Source organism: Mustelus asterias, chromosome 6, assembly GCF_964213995.1.
Source record: "Mustelus asterias chromosome 6, sMusAst1.hap1.1, whole genome shotgun sequence".
NCBI lineage: Eukaryota > Metazoa > Chordata > Chondrichthyes > Carcharhiniformes > Triakidae > Mustelus > Mustelus asterias.
Genome location: NC_135806.1, coordinates 28,770,847 through 28,786,212, shown reverse-complemented (window position 1 = coordinate 28,786,212; position 15,366 = coordinate 28,770,847). Strand labels below are relative to the sequence as shown.

Genomic DNA, 15,366 nt, shown 5'->3' with positions numbered 1-15,366 from the left:
GGTGCTGTTCTGCTTCAGCTATCAATTATTGAGATAGACGGGTTACAAAACTGTTAAAATGATCTCTTTGAAAGAAAATCTGCAGTCTCTCTCTCGAGGTCTGGTTATTGAGTTTCAAATAGCATACCATATTTTTTGATTCCAAGTCAATTGTCTTAACCTGTATTCATTGGGACTCCCAGACCAATTTAGAAAGTGATATAGTGCTGGGATGCAGGTTTGTTTGAGTTAGGCATCCAGGACTAACAGAAGCAAGCTTCTGCCTATTGTGAATTGGACAAGTATTAATTTACATGGTAATATATTTAAATGAAACCTTTCAGATTCAGAAGGAAAGCTGATATTACCATCATAAATATTCACTAATGCCCTGGCCTGGTTCACAAGTGTGACTTCAGTTCTAAAATAACATGTCCAATACCTTGGAAAAACAGGCCAGGGATCGTTTTGATTTTGTGCAATGGTGTAAAAAAATGAGTTATTGGCTCAGTATCTCGTTAAATGCTGCTCCCAATTTTTGTTTCCATTACAGCAAAACTAGTAATGTCATAAATGAGTGGCCAAGCCAATATTGCTCTTTGAAATTGCCATTGGAAAGTCAATATTATCTCTCTTGAGTGACTGAGTTATTGCCCCCTCTCCACTCTCCTTGTGCTTCTATCCCTTTTCAGTTCTGTAGAAGGGTCATGTGGACTCAAAGTGTTAAGTTTTAGTTTATTATTAGTGTCACAAGTAGGTTTACATCAACACCACAATGAAGTCACTGTGAAAATCCCGTAGTGCCTGTTTTGTAGACTGCGCGAGAATTTAGCATGGCCAATGCACCTAACCAGTATGTCTTTCAGACTGAGGGATGAAACTGGAGCACCTGGAGGAAACATGCGCAGACACGGGGAGAACATGCAAACTGCACACAGTGACTCAAGCCGGGAAACAAACCCATGTCCCTGGCGCTGTGAGGCAGCAGTGCTAACCACTGTGCCACCATGCCTCCCCACTCAGGGAAACTCTGTTTCTCTTTCCACAGATGCTGTGACTTTATCCAGCATTTTCTGTTTTTATTTCAGATTTCCAGCATCAGCAGTATTTTGCTTTTGTGAAGCATGCTTGGGAGGGGGGAAATGTGACTTTGGACCTGTTGGGTGGAATCTTGCTGAGGTGGTGATGTTTTGCTTGCTGGTTGGAGAGTGAGCGAGAGGCCCACACAACCTCATTATAAGAAAATTGTGGAACCAAAAGGCAATCTGGCAGTGGTAAGGCCAACAGCAGGCATTGCCCTGGAATCAAAACCCTGAGGGTGGAAGTCTTGCTGGCCACTCAGAGGTTGATGTGAAGATGCCGGCGTTGGACTGGGGTAAACACAGTAAGAAGTTTAACAACACCAGGTTAAAGTCCAACAGGTTTATTTGGTAGCAAAATCCAACCCACTCACCTGAAGAAGGGGCTTGCAGCTCCGAAAGCTTGTGTGGCTTTTGCTACCAAATAAACCTGTTGGACTTTAACCTGGTGTTGTTAAACTTCTCACTCAGAGGCTGACAGCTCAAGCTCAGCAGCACAATAAAGTGCTGTCACATCCTCACAGAGATGGCAGATGAATAGCTGACCTGTTCGCATAGAGGTTGCAATAGGTTTGGAGGAAGCAGTGCTGATGCATCAGAGTCTGCAACACAGCAGGGAGATGGAGCAGTAGCTGCATAAAAAATCAGCTCTGCACAGTGCCTTCTTCTAGGCTGGAGCCAGACGCCGTGCTCCTGAACAAGAAGCTGCCTGGCAACCAAGGTATGCATATCCATTCAGTGCCTTTGTGCATGTCACCCCACCAAGGTCTTAATTTGAGTCCTCTCGGCAAAGCAGCCAGCATAATTAAGGACCCCATGCACCCTGGACATTCTCTCGTCAACCTTCTTCCGTCAGGAAAAAGATACAAAAGTCTGAGGTCACATAACAACCGACTCAAGAACAGCTTCTTCCTTGCTGCATGTTAATACATGTGACAATAAATCAAATCAAATGAAATCAAAATCACTAGTTTCATTAAAACTGTAGCTATCATCTTTTCCCATCAAATTGAACAAAATCATTGTGTGAACATCTCTTCTTGAAATGTGTAAATAGATCTGGAGAATTAACTGGCTTTGACCGCTTCAGATAAGACACAAGCATGTTTGGAAGAATACTGAAATAAAAACAAGACACCAAGGATGCTGAAGATCTGAAATAAAAACAGAATGTGCTGGAGAAATTCAGCAGGCCTGACAGAAACTGTGGAGAACGAATCAGTTCACACGAGTCCAATGTGACTCTTCTTCAGAGCCGAAGAGATCAGTGTCCTGACTTTTCTTCAGTTCTGAAAAAAAGTGAGTGGTAGACCTGGTGGGTCTCCGAATTTATATGTTGCACTCACAAAGCTAAGGTCTGCACCCAGACCACCATTCTGACAAAATCACATGCCCACTTTGGAAAGGTAGAATGCAATGTCTTCTCTCCTCTCCTGACTTACTGAGCTTCAGTTACTTCCCTGAGTTGATGGCAACCTGAGTCAGCTTAGACGGGGCTCAACATGATGGCTGTCAGATTTATAGTGGTAGGTCTGGGAAATAATTTCTTTTGACAAGGGGGAAGCACAAAAAGGGCCATGAACCCAATTTTAACTGCCCCCACCTGATGCAAACTAGGCAGTTTGACCATAAACTAACAGGTGTCGCTGGCCTTGCCCAATCCCACTTTTCTCCTGTTATGTCCAAATATTAACACATTGGGCCCGATTTTACCAACAATTTGCACCCGTTTTCAGGTGCGAAAACCTGGTAAAGTCGGGTGTGAGGCCTTTATCGCGATCTGCACCCGCCTCCGCGCAGACCGCCACTTTACCGAGACCTGCGAATGGCGGGGATTCGTTCCGCGCCCAAATCAGGAGCAACGATGATTTAAATGCATTTGCATGCATTTAAATTGAATTAATGAACTGCTCACCCAACTCTATCAGCATTTCCCCCTTTACCACCCAATGGCTCTCTGACACAGATCAGTGGTGGGGGGGAAGAAGGAGGCGGGTCAGATGATTCTCTGGTTGGAGGGAGGAGGAGGGGAGTGAGATCAGATCATTGTCTGGTTGCGAGGGGGGAGAGGAGGAGGACGCGGGTCAGATGTATCTCTGGCGGGGGGGAGGGCCAATTGTTGTCTGGTGGTGGGGGGGGGGGCTGATCGTTGACTGGTGGTGGGGGGGAGGAGGCGGGTCAGATGTTCCTCTGGAGGGGCGGGAGAGTGAGGCCAGACCATTCTCTGGGGGGGTGGGGGGGAGGGAGTGAGGCAAGATTGTTGTCGGTGTGGGGGGAGAGTGAGGCCAGATCGTCGTCTGGTGGGGGAGTGAGCCGGACCGTTGTACAGTGGGTGGGGGGAGTGAGGCCAGACCATTTTCTGTGGGAGGGAGGGAGTGAGGCCAGATTGTTGTCTTGAGTGGGGGGTGGGGGAGGGAGTGAGGCCAGATCGTTGTCTTGGGTGATTTGGGGGAGGGAGTGAGGCCAGATCGTTGTCTTGGGGGGCAGGGAGGAGGGAGGCGGGTAAGATGTATCTTGGGGAGGGGGGGCAGATGGATCTCTGGTGGGGGGGGCAGATGGATCTCTGGTGGGGGGGCAGGAGGGTCCGCTGCCACTCTGCGGACGATCAGTGGGGTGGGAAGGGGGGCAGGGGTGGCGATCGGTCTGGGTAGTGGGGGAGGGTGAATAAGGGACACACACACACATCACTGTCCCCCTTATCCACCACCCCCCGCTACCCAGACTGATCGCCACCCCTGCCCCCTCCCCCCCACCGATCACCCACAGAGTGGCAGCGGACCCCCCTGCACCCCCAAACCCCTACCAGAGATCCATCTGCTCCCCCCCCACCAGAGATCCATGTGCACCCACCCCCCCGCCCCAAGATACACCCTCGCTCCCGCTTTTCGCTCCCGGGCCGCTTTCTTTTTGCGGCTTGGAAGTAAACCAAAACTGGCGTGCTTTTTCCATTTTTTTCTCACTGCGCATGCGCAGTTCAGAGCTCCTATCGTTCCGACAGCGCTAAGCCCCACCCACAGCGCGAATGGGACTGGAGATGGCTGAGAGCGTATGGGGGCGCCTGTAAGCGGATTTCTAAGTCGGATCTGTACCATGCCCAGATTCGACACTCAGAATGAAAATGGTAAAATCGGGCCCATTGTCTCGAATAACTTAGCTGAACACCGGCAGGAAGAAAGTGGCTTCCTGTTTTAAATTTTCACATCAAGGTGAATGATTATCTTCAAGGCTAAATCTGCAATTTCAAGCTCAGACCTTAGTGAGGGAACAACATCAGTTCCTTGCCCTGGAAAACCTGTCGCAACATGGATTTGGAACCAGAAGCATGGTTTAAAAGATAATTTCCAGGTTTTCTTATGAGCCAGGAGCAACATGCTGTCAAACAGACTGTGAGTGTATTTATTTTGATGGTTTCAAGATGAATTAAATGGATAATGGTTTTATAAAGTGGGTTCTGAATTATTTTATTTATTTTGAATTAGTGGGAAAAGTAACTCAAGTTCACACCAGTGCAATTATTTCAATGCTATGTCTATTCATGAGGATTGTTACAGATCACCCAATGGACGAGAATAAGGTCTCTCTAAAGTCAAAATGTCGGAAGTTGCTGCTACTTTTCTCTATAATAATACTGAGCATGGGTAACCTCACCACTGGTTTGTATTAATATTCACTTATGGGATGTGGGCATCACTGGCTAGACCAGCATTTATTGTCCATCCCTCATTACCCTTCAGAAGGAGGTAGTGAGCTGCCTTCTTAGACTACTGCAGTCCATGTGGTGTAGGTACACCCACGAGCGCTGATGGAGGCAGAATTCCAGGATTTTGACCCTGTGATAGAGAAGGAACGGGCTAAGTCAGGATGGTGAATGGATTGGAAGGGAAATTCCAGGTGCTTCTCCACAAAAAGTCCTGCCTAGTGTGTAAATCATTTGGCAAATTATGGCAAGGAAGACATACCCATGAACTGCAAATTTCCAGAAGTTCCTGAGAGAATTTGCTCCACTTTGCTATTATCTTGGCAAAAATGGCAGCGTTCTCAAATTCCTCGTGTTTCATGGAGTTTTTCCATTTGCACAATTTAAATGGTTCATTTTCCCAGCAATCTCTGGCCCCTCTTGTAGTTATTCCCCATTTTATTTGGATTGAAATCCACCTGGAAAGATGTAAAATTGGCTACTGATTTATAGTCACCAATTTGAACAATCACACAAAGTCAAGATCAGCACCACTGACTTCAAACTCTTACAATATAAATGGAATCATAGCTGTTCTGTAGCTGGGATAATTTTTAAAATCTTTCTGATATTTGCAATGCTTTCTCTGAGCCCAGAAAATCAGCTGGAGAGATACCATCAGGGCAAAGACCGCAACTAAAAGGAAAACAAAATTAAGATTATTGACATGTGCATCTCTTTCCAGCATGAAAATGTATTTTAATCCATTGATACTGTAAGTGAATAGTTTTGTGTTTTACCTGGAAGTGTTTGGCTCATTATGGTGAAGCTAATCCAAGTTCCCATCTGCAGCAAATATAAGAGCACGTATTAGATCATAAAGCTGATCTACTGATATTAATGTTTTTCAAATTTTCCAAGGAACACAGATACAACTTTTTCTGCTGCCGTACCTGATAAAGACAGAAGTCCAATTTTTCTACTTCTTGTCTCCCCAAACTAATTTTAAAGTGGATTGAGTAGGGCATTGAAGGAAAGCCATTTAAGGATGCATTATACTGAACATTCCTGCCCCGAAGGCATTTGTTCAGGTATTGGCAATATCATAGAGTCATAGGATCCCTACAGTGCCAAAGGCTGCCACCAGGCTCATTGACCCTGCATTGACTCTCTGACAACAATCCCACTCGAGCCCCATTCCCATAATCCCACATATTTACACCACTAATCCCCCTAATTTATACGTCTTGGGACACTAAGGGACAATTTAGCATGGTCAATCCACATAATCTGCACATCATTGTATTGTGGGAGGAAACCCATGCAGACACAAGAGAACGTGCAAACTTCACAGTCAGTCACCCAAGGCCAGAAATGAACCCGGGTCCCTGGCGTTGTGAGGTAGCAGTGCTAAGCACTGTGCCACCTTGCTGCCCTGTGTGGGTGAGATCATTTGTTGCTCACACCATTCTTCTCACATTTGCTCTGTTCAAATGTTGGATGTGAAATGTTTCTTTACAATCCCAGATCCAGAATTCAAAACTGTCTGCAAGGAGCAGTGGGACTTCAAGCTGTGCAATGTGTAACAGATAGATTTTCCTTGCTTTCAGGAGTTTGCCTCTGCCACTCTTTGGTGCTTTATGCTTCTCAGATTAATTTTGCATGGCAATTAGAATATTTTACAAATGTATATATTGTGAAGATATGCTGCATGGGTTTGTCATACAATGTTATTAAAGTCAGTCTGAAGCAGTCAGTCAAATTACTCGAAACACTGAAACAAAATAATTAATTACCTCATATGTGTAGTTGGGGCAGGAAACCAGTTTGAAAAGCCATGTGAAGGGATTATATGTAGGCCTCACAAAATGAGTCTTTGTACCTCAAGGAAAGCAAAATACAGATGTTACGACAATTAACACTAAATAAATTGCATATAAATAATATATTTCTTGTCTGAAATCACTTTAGAGCCAATGTTGTGATCTTGCAATCAAAATTGCAATGTAGCAACATGGCAGCCATGATGTACACAATAAGATCCTACAAACAGCTATGACATATAGAACAGATAAACTGATTTAATGACATTGGTTGAGTAATAAAATATAGGTCATGACTTCAACAAGACTGCTCTTCTTCAAAGTAATGTCAAGAACGAACTGGATCAGTTTTCTTTTATTCTTTCATGAAATGCGGATGTTGCTGGCTAGGTCAGCATTTCATGCCCAAATCCAATTGCGCTTATGAAGATGGTGGTAAACACCTGCAGTCCATGTGGCGTCGGTACGCCCTCAGTGCTGTTAAGAAGGGAATTTCGGCATGGTGGCCCAATTGCTGTCTCACAGCGCCAAGGATCTGGGTTCAATTCTGGCCTTGGGTGTCTGTCTGTGTGGAGTTTGCATGTTCTCTCTGTGCCTGTGTGGGTTTCCTCCGGGTGCATTGGTTCCCTCCCACAGCCCAAACATGTGCAGGTTAAGTGGATTGGTCATGCTAAATTGCCTCTTAGTGTCCCAAGATCTGTAGGTTAGATGGATCAGCCATAGGGCAGGGGAGAGAGCCTGGGTAAGATACTCTTGCCTTTATAGGATGGGGTATGGAGTATAAAAGCTGGAGTCTGATGTTGCAGCTGTATAGAACGCTGGTTAGGCCACATTTGGAGTACTGCGTCGAGTTCTGGTCGCCGCACTACCAGAAGGATGTGGAGGCTTTAGAGAGAGTGCAGAGAAGGTTTACCAGGATGTTGCCTGGTATGGAGGGTCTTAGCTATTAGGAGAGATTGGGTAAATTGGGCTTGTTCTCCCTTGAAAGACAGAGAATGAGAGGAGACCTAACAGAGGTGTACAAAATTATGAAGGGTGAACAGTGGGAAGCTTTTTCCCAGGTCGGAGGTGACGATCACGAGGGTTCACGGGCTCAAGGTGAGAGGGGCGAGGTATAACTCAGATATCAGAGGGACGTTTTTTACACAGAGAGTGGTGGGGGCCTGGAATGCGCTGCCAAGTAGGGTGGTGGAGGCAGACACGCTGGCATCGTTTAAGACTTACCTGGAAAGTCACATGAGCAGTCTGGGAATGGAGGGATACAAAAGAATGGTCTAGTTGGACCAAGGAGCGACACAGGCTTGGAGGGCCGAAGGGCCTGTTTCCTGTGCTGTACTGTTCTTTGTTCTTTGTTCTTTGTCAGAGAGTCGGTGCAGATTTGATGGGCTGAATGGCATCCTTCCACGCTGGAAGAATTCTATGATTTTGACCAGCAACAGTGAAGGAACAGCGATATCGATCCAAGTCATAATGGCTTGGAAGGAAATTCCAGATGGAGATGTTCTCACGTGCCTGTTGTCCTTCCTGACTGTGGTGGTCATGGGTTTGGAAGGTGCTGTCGAACTCGCCTTGGGGATATGCTGCAGTGCATCTTGCAGATGGTACACACGGCTGCCACTGCTTATGGCTGGTGGAGGGAGTGGACAATGAAGATGGTGGAAGGGGTGTCAGTCAAGCTGGATGCTTTGTCCTGGATGGTGCCAAGCTTCTTGATTGTTGGAGCTGCAGTCATCCAGGCAAGTGGAAAGTATTCCATCATGCTCCTGAATTGTACTTTGTAGATGGTGGACAGGCTTTGGGAAGGACTCAGGAACCATGGATGACAAGGGAAATTGTAAGCTTGGTTGAAAGGGAAAAGGAAGCTTACGATAGGTCTAGGCACCTAAGGACTGATGAAGCCCATGAGGAGTACAATGAAAGTAGGAAGGAACTTGAACGTGGAATTAGGAGGGCTAAAAGGGGCCATGAAAGTCTTTAGCAAACAGGGTCAAGGAGAATCCCAAGGTTGTTTATGCATATATTCGGAGTAAGAGAGTAGCAAGAGAAAGAGTAGGCCCACTCAAGGACAATGGAGGGAAGTTATGCTTCGAGCCACAGGAAGTGGGTGAGATCCTTAATGAGTACCTTGTATTGGTATTCACCAAGGAGAAGGATATGACGGTTGAGGTCAGGCATAGGTGTGTGAATGTGCTTGAGAATGTCAATATATCAAAGAAGGACGTGTTGAGTATCCTAAATTGCATTAAGGTAGACAAGTCCCCGGGCTGGATGAGATCTATCCCAGGTTACTGCAGGAGGCATGGGGAGAAATAGCTGGGGTCTTAACAGATATCTTCAAATCTTCTTTGACTACAGGTGAGGTTCCAGAGGACTGGAGAATAGCGAATGTTGTTCTCTTGTTTAAGAAAGGAAGCAGGATAATCATGAAATTGTCGGCTGGTGAACCTGACATCAGTGGTGGGGAAGCTTTTGGAGAAGATACTGAGAAACAGGATATATGCACATTTGGAGGAAAATGGACTAGTTAGTGACGGGCAGCATGGTTTTTTACATGTCTCACCAACTTGATTGAGTTTTTTGAAGAGGTGACAAAGATAATTGATGAGGGAAGGGCTGTGGATGTAGTTTATATGGACTTTAGTAAGGCGTTTGACAAGATCCCACATGGCAGACTGGTAGAAGAACTAAAATCACCTGGCTAGATGGATACAGAACAGGCTTGGTTAGAGAAGACAGAAAGTAGCGGTGGAAGGGTGTTTTTCAGAATGAAGATCAGTAATTAGTGGTGTTCTGCAGGGATCAGTGCCGGGACCTCTGTTGGTTGTAGTGTATATGAACGATCTGGAGGAAAATGTGGGTGGTCTGATTCGTAAATTCATGGATGACATGAAGATTGGTGGAGTTGCTGACTGTTCCAGGGATTGTCAGAGGATACAATAGGATATAAATAGATTGGAGACTTGGACACAGAAATGGCAGTTTAACCTGGACGAACGTGAGGTGATGCATTTTGGAGGATCAAATTGAAGTGTGAATTTTACTATCAATTGCAGAACCCTTAGGAATATTAAGATACAGAGTGATCTGGGCATGCAGATCCGCAGTTCCCTGAAAGTAGCAACACAGATGGCCAAGGCGATTAAGAAAGCATGTGGCATGCTTGCCTTCATCAGCCGGGGCATTGAGTACAGAGTTGGGAAATCATGTTGCAACTATATAAACCTTGGTTCGGCTGCATTTGGTGTATTGTGTGCAGTTCTGGTCACCACACTACCAGAAGGACGTGAAGGCTTTGGAGAGAGTGCAAAGGAGGTTCACCAGGATGTTGCCTGGTCTCGAGAGTGTTGACTGTAAGGAGAGGTTGAATAAACCAGGATTTTTTTACACTGGAAAGACAGAGATTGAGGGGAGACCTTATAGAGGTCTACAAAGTTATGAGAGGCATAGACAGGGTGGATAGTCAGAGACTTTTTCTAAGGATGGAAGTGTCAATTACAAGGGCACACAGATTCAAGATGAGAGGGGGAAAGTTAAAGGGAGATGTGCAGGGGAAGTTTTTCACACACAGAGTGATGGGTGCCTGCAACATGCTGCCAGAGGAGGTGGTGGAAGCAGGCACATTAGAAACATTTAAGAGGCATCTAGATGGGGATATGAATAGGGAAGGAATAGAGAGATATGGACTGAGTAAGGGCAGAAGGTTTTTTTTTAGTTTAGCTAGGGCATTATGATCAGCATGGGCTTGGAGGGCTGAAAAGCCTATTCCTGTGCTGCACGTTTCTTTATTCCTTGTTCTTTGAGTCAGTTGGTGAGTTACTCATCACAAAATTCCCAGTCTTTGGCCTGCTCTTGGAGCCACAGTATCAATATGGAATCGTAGAATCTCAACAATGCAGAAGGAGACCATTCATCTCATCATGTCTGCACTGACACTCTGACAGAGCATCCTATCCAGGCCCTATCGCCATAACCCCACGTATTTACCCCTCTAATCTCTCCCTAACTTATACATCCTAAGGTACTAAGGAACAATTTTGCATGGCCAACCCACCTAACCTGCACATCTTTGGACTGTTGGAGGAAACTGGAGCACCCGAAGGAAACCCATATAGACACGGAAGAACATGCAAACTTCACACAGACAATCACCCAAGGCCAGATTTGAACCCAGGTCCCTGTCACTGTGAGGCAGCAGTATTAATTACTGTGCCACCATGCTGCCCACCATGGCTTGTCTAGTTGAGTTTCTGACCAATGGTAACACTCAGGATGTTGATAATGGGGAATTCAGATATGGTCATGCCATTGAATCTCAAGGGGTGATGCTTAGATTCGCTTTTGTTGGAGATGGATATTATCTGCTACTTGTGTGGTGTTTATGTTACTTGCCATTATCAGCCCAAGTCTGAATGTTCTCTTTGTCCTGCTACATTTGGATATGGACTGCTTCAGTTTCTGAGGAGTCCCGAATGGTATTGAACATTATGACCTTATGAATGGAGGAACGATGTTGAAGCAGCTAAAGATGGTTAGGCCGAGGACACTACCCTGAGGCTATCTCTCAGTGATGTCCTGGCACTGAGATGACTGACCTCAAACAAACACAACCATCTTCTTTTGTGCTTGGTATGTCTCTAACCAGTGAAGAGTTTTCTCCTTGATTCCCATGAATCTCCAGTATGTTGGGGCTTGATGTGATACTCAATTAAATACCTTGATGTTAAGGTGTTAAGGGCAATCACTCTCACCTCACCTCTGGAGTTCAGCACATTTGTCTATGTTTGAAACAAAGCTGCAATGAGGACAAGAGCTGAGTGGCCCTGGCAGGATCCAAACTGAGCATCAGTGATCAGGTTATTTCTGAGCAAGTTCCGCGTGATTACACTGTTGACAACTCCTTCCATCAGTTTGTTGATGAGTGATAGCAGATTGATGGAGTGGCAATTGGCCAGTTTGGATTTGTCCTGCTTTTTCTGGGCAGTTTTTCACATTGCTGGGTAGAGGCCAGTGTTGTAACTATACTGGAACAGCTTGGCTAAAAGTGTAGTCAATTCTGGAGCACATGCCTTCAGTACTATATTGCCAGAATACTGGATGTGGCTGGTCTGCAGAGCTTAGATCTGATCCATCAGTTGTCGGATCATTTAGCTCTGTTTATCACATGCTACTTTCACAGTTTGGCGCACAAGTAGTCCTTTGTTGTAGCATCACCAAGTTGGCAAGTAATTAATTTTTAGGTATGTCTGGTGCTGCTCCTGGAGCACTCCTTCTGCACTCTTTATTGCACCAGGGTTGATCCCCTGGCTTGGTAGTAATGGTAGAATGGGGGACATGCCGGGCCATCAGGTTACAGATTGTGGTCATTAATAATTATTTTGCTGCAGATCACACACAGCACCTCTTGGACGCATTAGCGAACCATTAGTGACAATTGACTTATGATCACTATTAAGAGACGAGCTTTTTAATTGCAAATTTATTAACTGAATTTAAATTCTACCAACTGTTGTGGTGGGATTCAAACCTGTGTCTCCACAGCATTAGCCAGGGCCGTTGGATGACTAGTCTGGTGGAATTACCACTACTTTCCACAACTTAATGTTGTATCTGTGATGCGCGATTAATTCACTCGAGAGGCTAGATCACACTCGGGAAATAAAGGCTTTTCTTCGCAACAAGAATAGAGCACACTGCTTAACAATACTATCCCAGACTAAAGGGTCACTAGGAAGTGCAGTGACCTTTATACTCCTATAAGAAGGCGGAGCCAAACAGAGTGTACCACAGAACAATGCTAACAGGTGGAACACCCCAACCCTAACCCCAACAGTAACAAGAGTAACATATGTACAAGTACCCATAGTGGTAACCATCTATGGTTCACCACATTCACCCCTCCTTGAAAAACAAAGGCCGGTGGGGTAAAAAAAAAACAATACGAACTGTCCATATGTTCACAAGTTCAGTCGTATCGGAGGTCCGCACCGTCTCTGCGACCTCCGCAGCACTGGCGGCAGTGCCGGTTCTGGTGACCGTGGTGTCCCTCTCTCCAAGGTGGTGTCCAGTGACTCCTCCAGTTCCTCACGCACCTGTGGACCTCGAGGTGGCGACAATCTCCTGGACTCAGGCAAGCTGCACACGGGAGTAAGAGGATTAAGTGGAGGCCCCGATGCTGCCCGCGCCGTGTCAGGAGGGGAGAGAATGGGCAAAGGAATCATAACCAGGGGTGCGGGAGTGATGGGGGTTTCCAGGTCCCCTGCAGGCGCCAGATCTCTGATCGAGACCGTGTCCTCTCGCCCGTCAGGATATGCCACAGAGGCATATTGAGGGTTGGCGTGGAGGAGATGGACCTGTTCAACCAAAGGGTCGGACTTGCGGGCCCTAACATGCTGCCGCAGGAGGACAGGTCCTGAGTACGTCAACCAAGACAGCAGTGAGGTCCCAGAGGAAGACTTCCTAGGGAAGGTAAACATCCGCTCATGTGGGGTAGCATTGGTTGCCATACACAGGAGGGACCGGATTGAATGGAGCGCATCAGAAAGTACCTCTTGCCAACGGGAGACTGGAAGACCCCTAGACCTTAACGCCAGTAAGACAGCCTTCCAGACTGTAGCGTTTTCTCTTTTGACCTGCCCGTTACCCCTGGGGTTGTAACTCGTAGTCCTACTTGAGGCAATTCCTTTTGAGAGCAGGTATTGCCTCAAGTCGTCACTCATAAATGACGAACCCCTATCACTGTGGATATAACTGGGGTATCCGAACAGGGTAAAAAGACTCCGCAGGGCTTTGATGACCGTGGCAGCGGACATGTCATAACAGGGAATGGCAAAGGGGAATCGGGAGTACTCGTCAACCACGTTGAGGAAATACACAATCCGATCTGTCGAAGGAAGGGGGCCCTTGAAATCGACACTCAGTCGTTCAAAAGGGCGAGTGGCCTGAATGAGGTGTGCCCTGTCAGGCCGGTAGAAGTGCGGCTTGCACGCTGCACATACCTGGCAGCTCCGAGTTATCGACCTGACATCTTCTATGGAGTAGGGCAGATTCCGGGCCTTTATAAAATGGAAGAGCCAAGTGATCCCCGGATGGCAGAGATCATTGTGGAGGGCCTGTAGCCGGTCCTCCTGCACACTGGCACATGTTCCATGAGACAGGGCACCTGAGGGCTCATTGAGCTTCCCCGGACGGTACATGATATCATAGTTGTAGGTGGAGAGTTCGATTCTCCACCTCAAGATTTTATCATTCTTAATTTTTCCCCTTAACGTGTTGTTGAACATGAATGCCACGGACCGCTGGTCCGTGAGCAGGGTAAACCATTTACCAACCAAATAATGGCGCCAATGCCGTACGGCCTCCACAATGGCCTGAGCCTCTTTTTCCACAGAGGAGTGCCGAATTTCAGGGCCTTGGAGACTGCGAGAGAAAATGGCGACAGGCCTGCCCGCCTGGTTAAGTGTGGCGGCCAGGGCAAATTCAGATGCATCACTCTCCACCTGGAAGGGGATGGACTCATCGACAGCGTGCGTCGTGGCTTTCGCAATGTCAGCTTTTATCCCTTCAAAGGCTAGGCGAGCCTCTGCCGTCAGGGGAAAAGAGGTAGACTTTATGAGCGGACGGGCTTTGTCCGCGTAATTGGGAACCCACTGTGCATAGTACGAGAAGAAGCCTAAGCATCTTCTCAGTGCTTTGATGATAGTGGGTAGGGGAAGTTCAAGGAGGGGACGCATACGGTCTGGATCGGGGCCGATGACCCCGTTTTCCACCACGTATCTGAGGATTGCTGGGCGGTGCTTGCTGAATATGCACTTCTCCCTGTTATAGGTCAGGTTCAGGAGAGACGCAGTGCGTAAAAACTTCTGGAGGTTGGCGTCGTGGTCCTGCTGGTCATGGCCGCAGATAGTGACGTTGTCCAGGTACGGGAAGGTAGCCCGTAGCCCGTTTTGGTCCACCATTCGGTCCATCTCACACTGGAAGACCGAGACCCCATTAGTGACGCCGAAAGGGACTCTTAAGAAGTGGTAGAGACGGCCATCCGCCTCAAAGACCGTGTATTTTCGGTCTTAAAAACATAGAACATAGAACAGTACAGCACAGAACAGGCCCTTCGGCCCACGATGTTGTGCCGAGCTTTATCTGAAACCAAGATCAAGCTATCCCACTCCCTATCATCCTGGTGTGCTCCATGTGCCTATCCAATAACCGCTTAAATGTTTCTAAAGTGTCTGACTCCACTATCACTGCAGGCAGTCCATTCCACACCCCAACCACTCTCTGCGTAAAGAACCTACCTCTGATATCCGTCCTGTATCTCCCACCACGAACCCTATAGTTATGCCCCCTTGTAATAGCTCCATCCACCCGAGGAAATAGTCTTTGAACGTTCACTCTATCTATCCCCTTCATTATTTTATACACCTCTATCAAGTCTCCCCTCAGCCTCCTCCGCTCCAGAGAGAACAGCCCTAGCTCCCTCAACCTTTCCTCATATGACCTACCCTCCAAACCAGGCAGCATCCTGGTAAATCTCCTCTGCACTCTTTCCAGCGCTTCCACATCCTTCTTATAGTGAGGTGACCAGAACTGCACACAATATTCCAAATGTGGTCTCACCAAGGTCCTGTACAGTTGCAGCATAACCCCACGGCTCTTAAACTCCAACCCCCTGTTAATAAAAGCTAACACACTATAGGCCTTCTTCACAGCTCTATCCACTTGACTGGCAACCTTTAGAGATCTGTGGATATGGACCCCAAGATCTCTCTGTTCCTCCACAGTCTTCAGAACCCTACCTTTGACCCTGTAATCC

At 46.8% G+C, this 15,366-nt stretch overlaps 1 protein-coding gene across 1 annotated transcript in view; it reads right to left on the bottom strand.

The window, feature by feature from the left end:
- Positions 1-5,302: 5,302 nt before the first annotated feature.
- The window catches only part of LOC144495277 (trans-2,3-enoyl-CoA reductase-like), a 190,555-nt gene continuing 180,491 nt past the window's right edge, over positions 5,303-15,366 (bottom strand). The window contains exons 10-12 of the mRNA XM_078215349.1: positions 6,531-6,616; positions 5,535-5,580; positions 5,303-5,430 (exon numbers count right to left, since the gene is read on the bottom strand). Of these exons, the coding sequence (XP_078071475.1) occupies positions 5,303-5,430; positions 5,535-5,580; positions 6,531-6,616 (260 nt within the window). The remainder of the gene's footprint in view (positions 5,431-5,534; positions 5,581-6,530; positions 6,617-15,366) is intronic.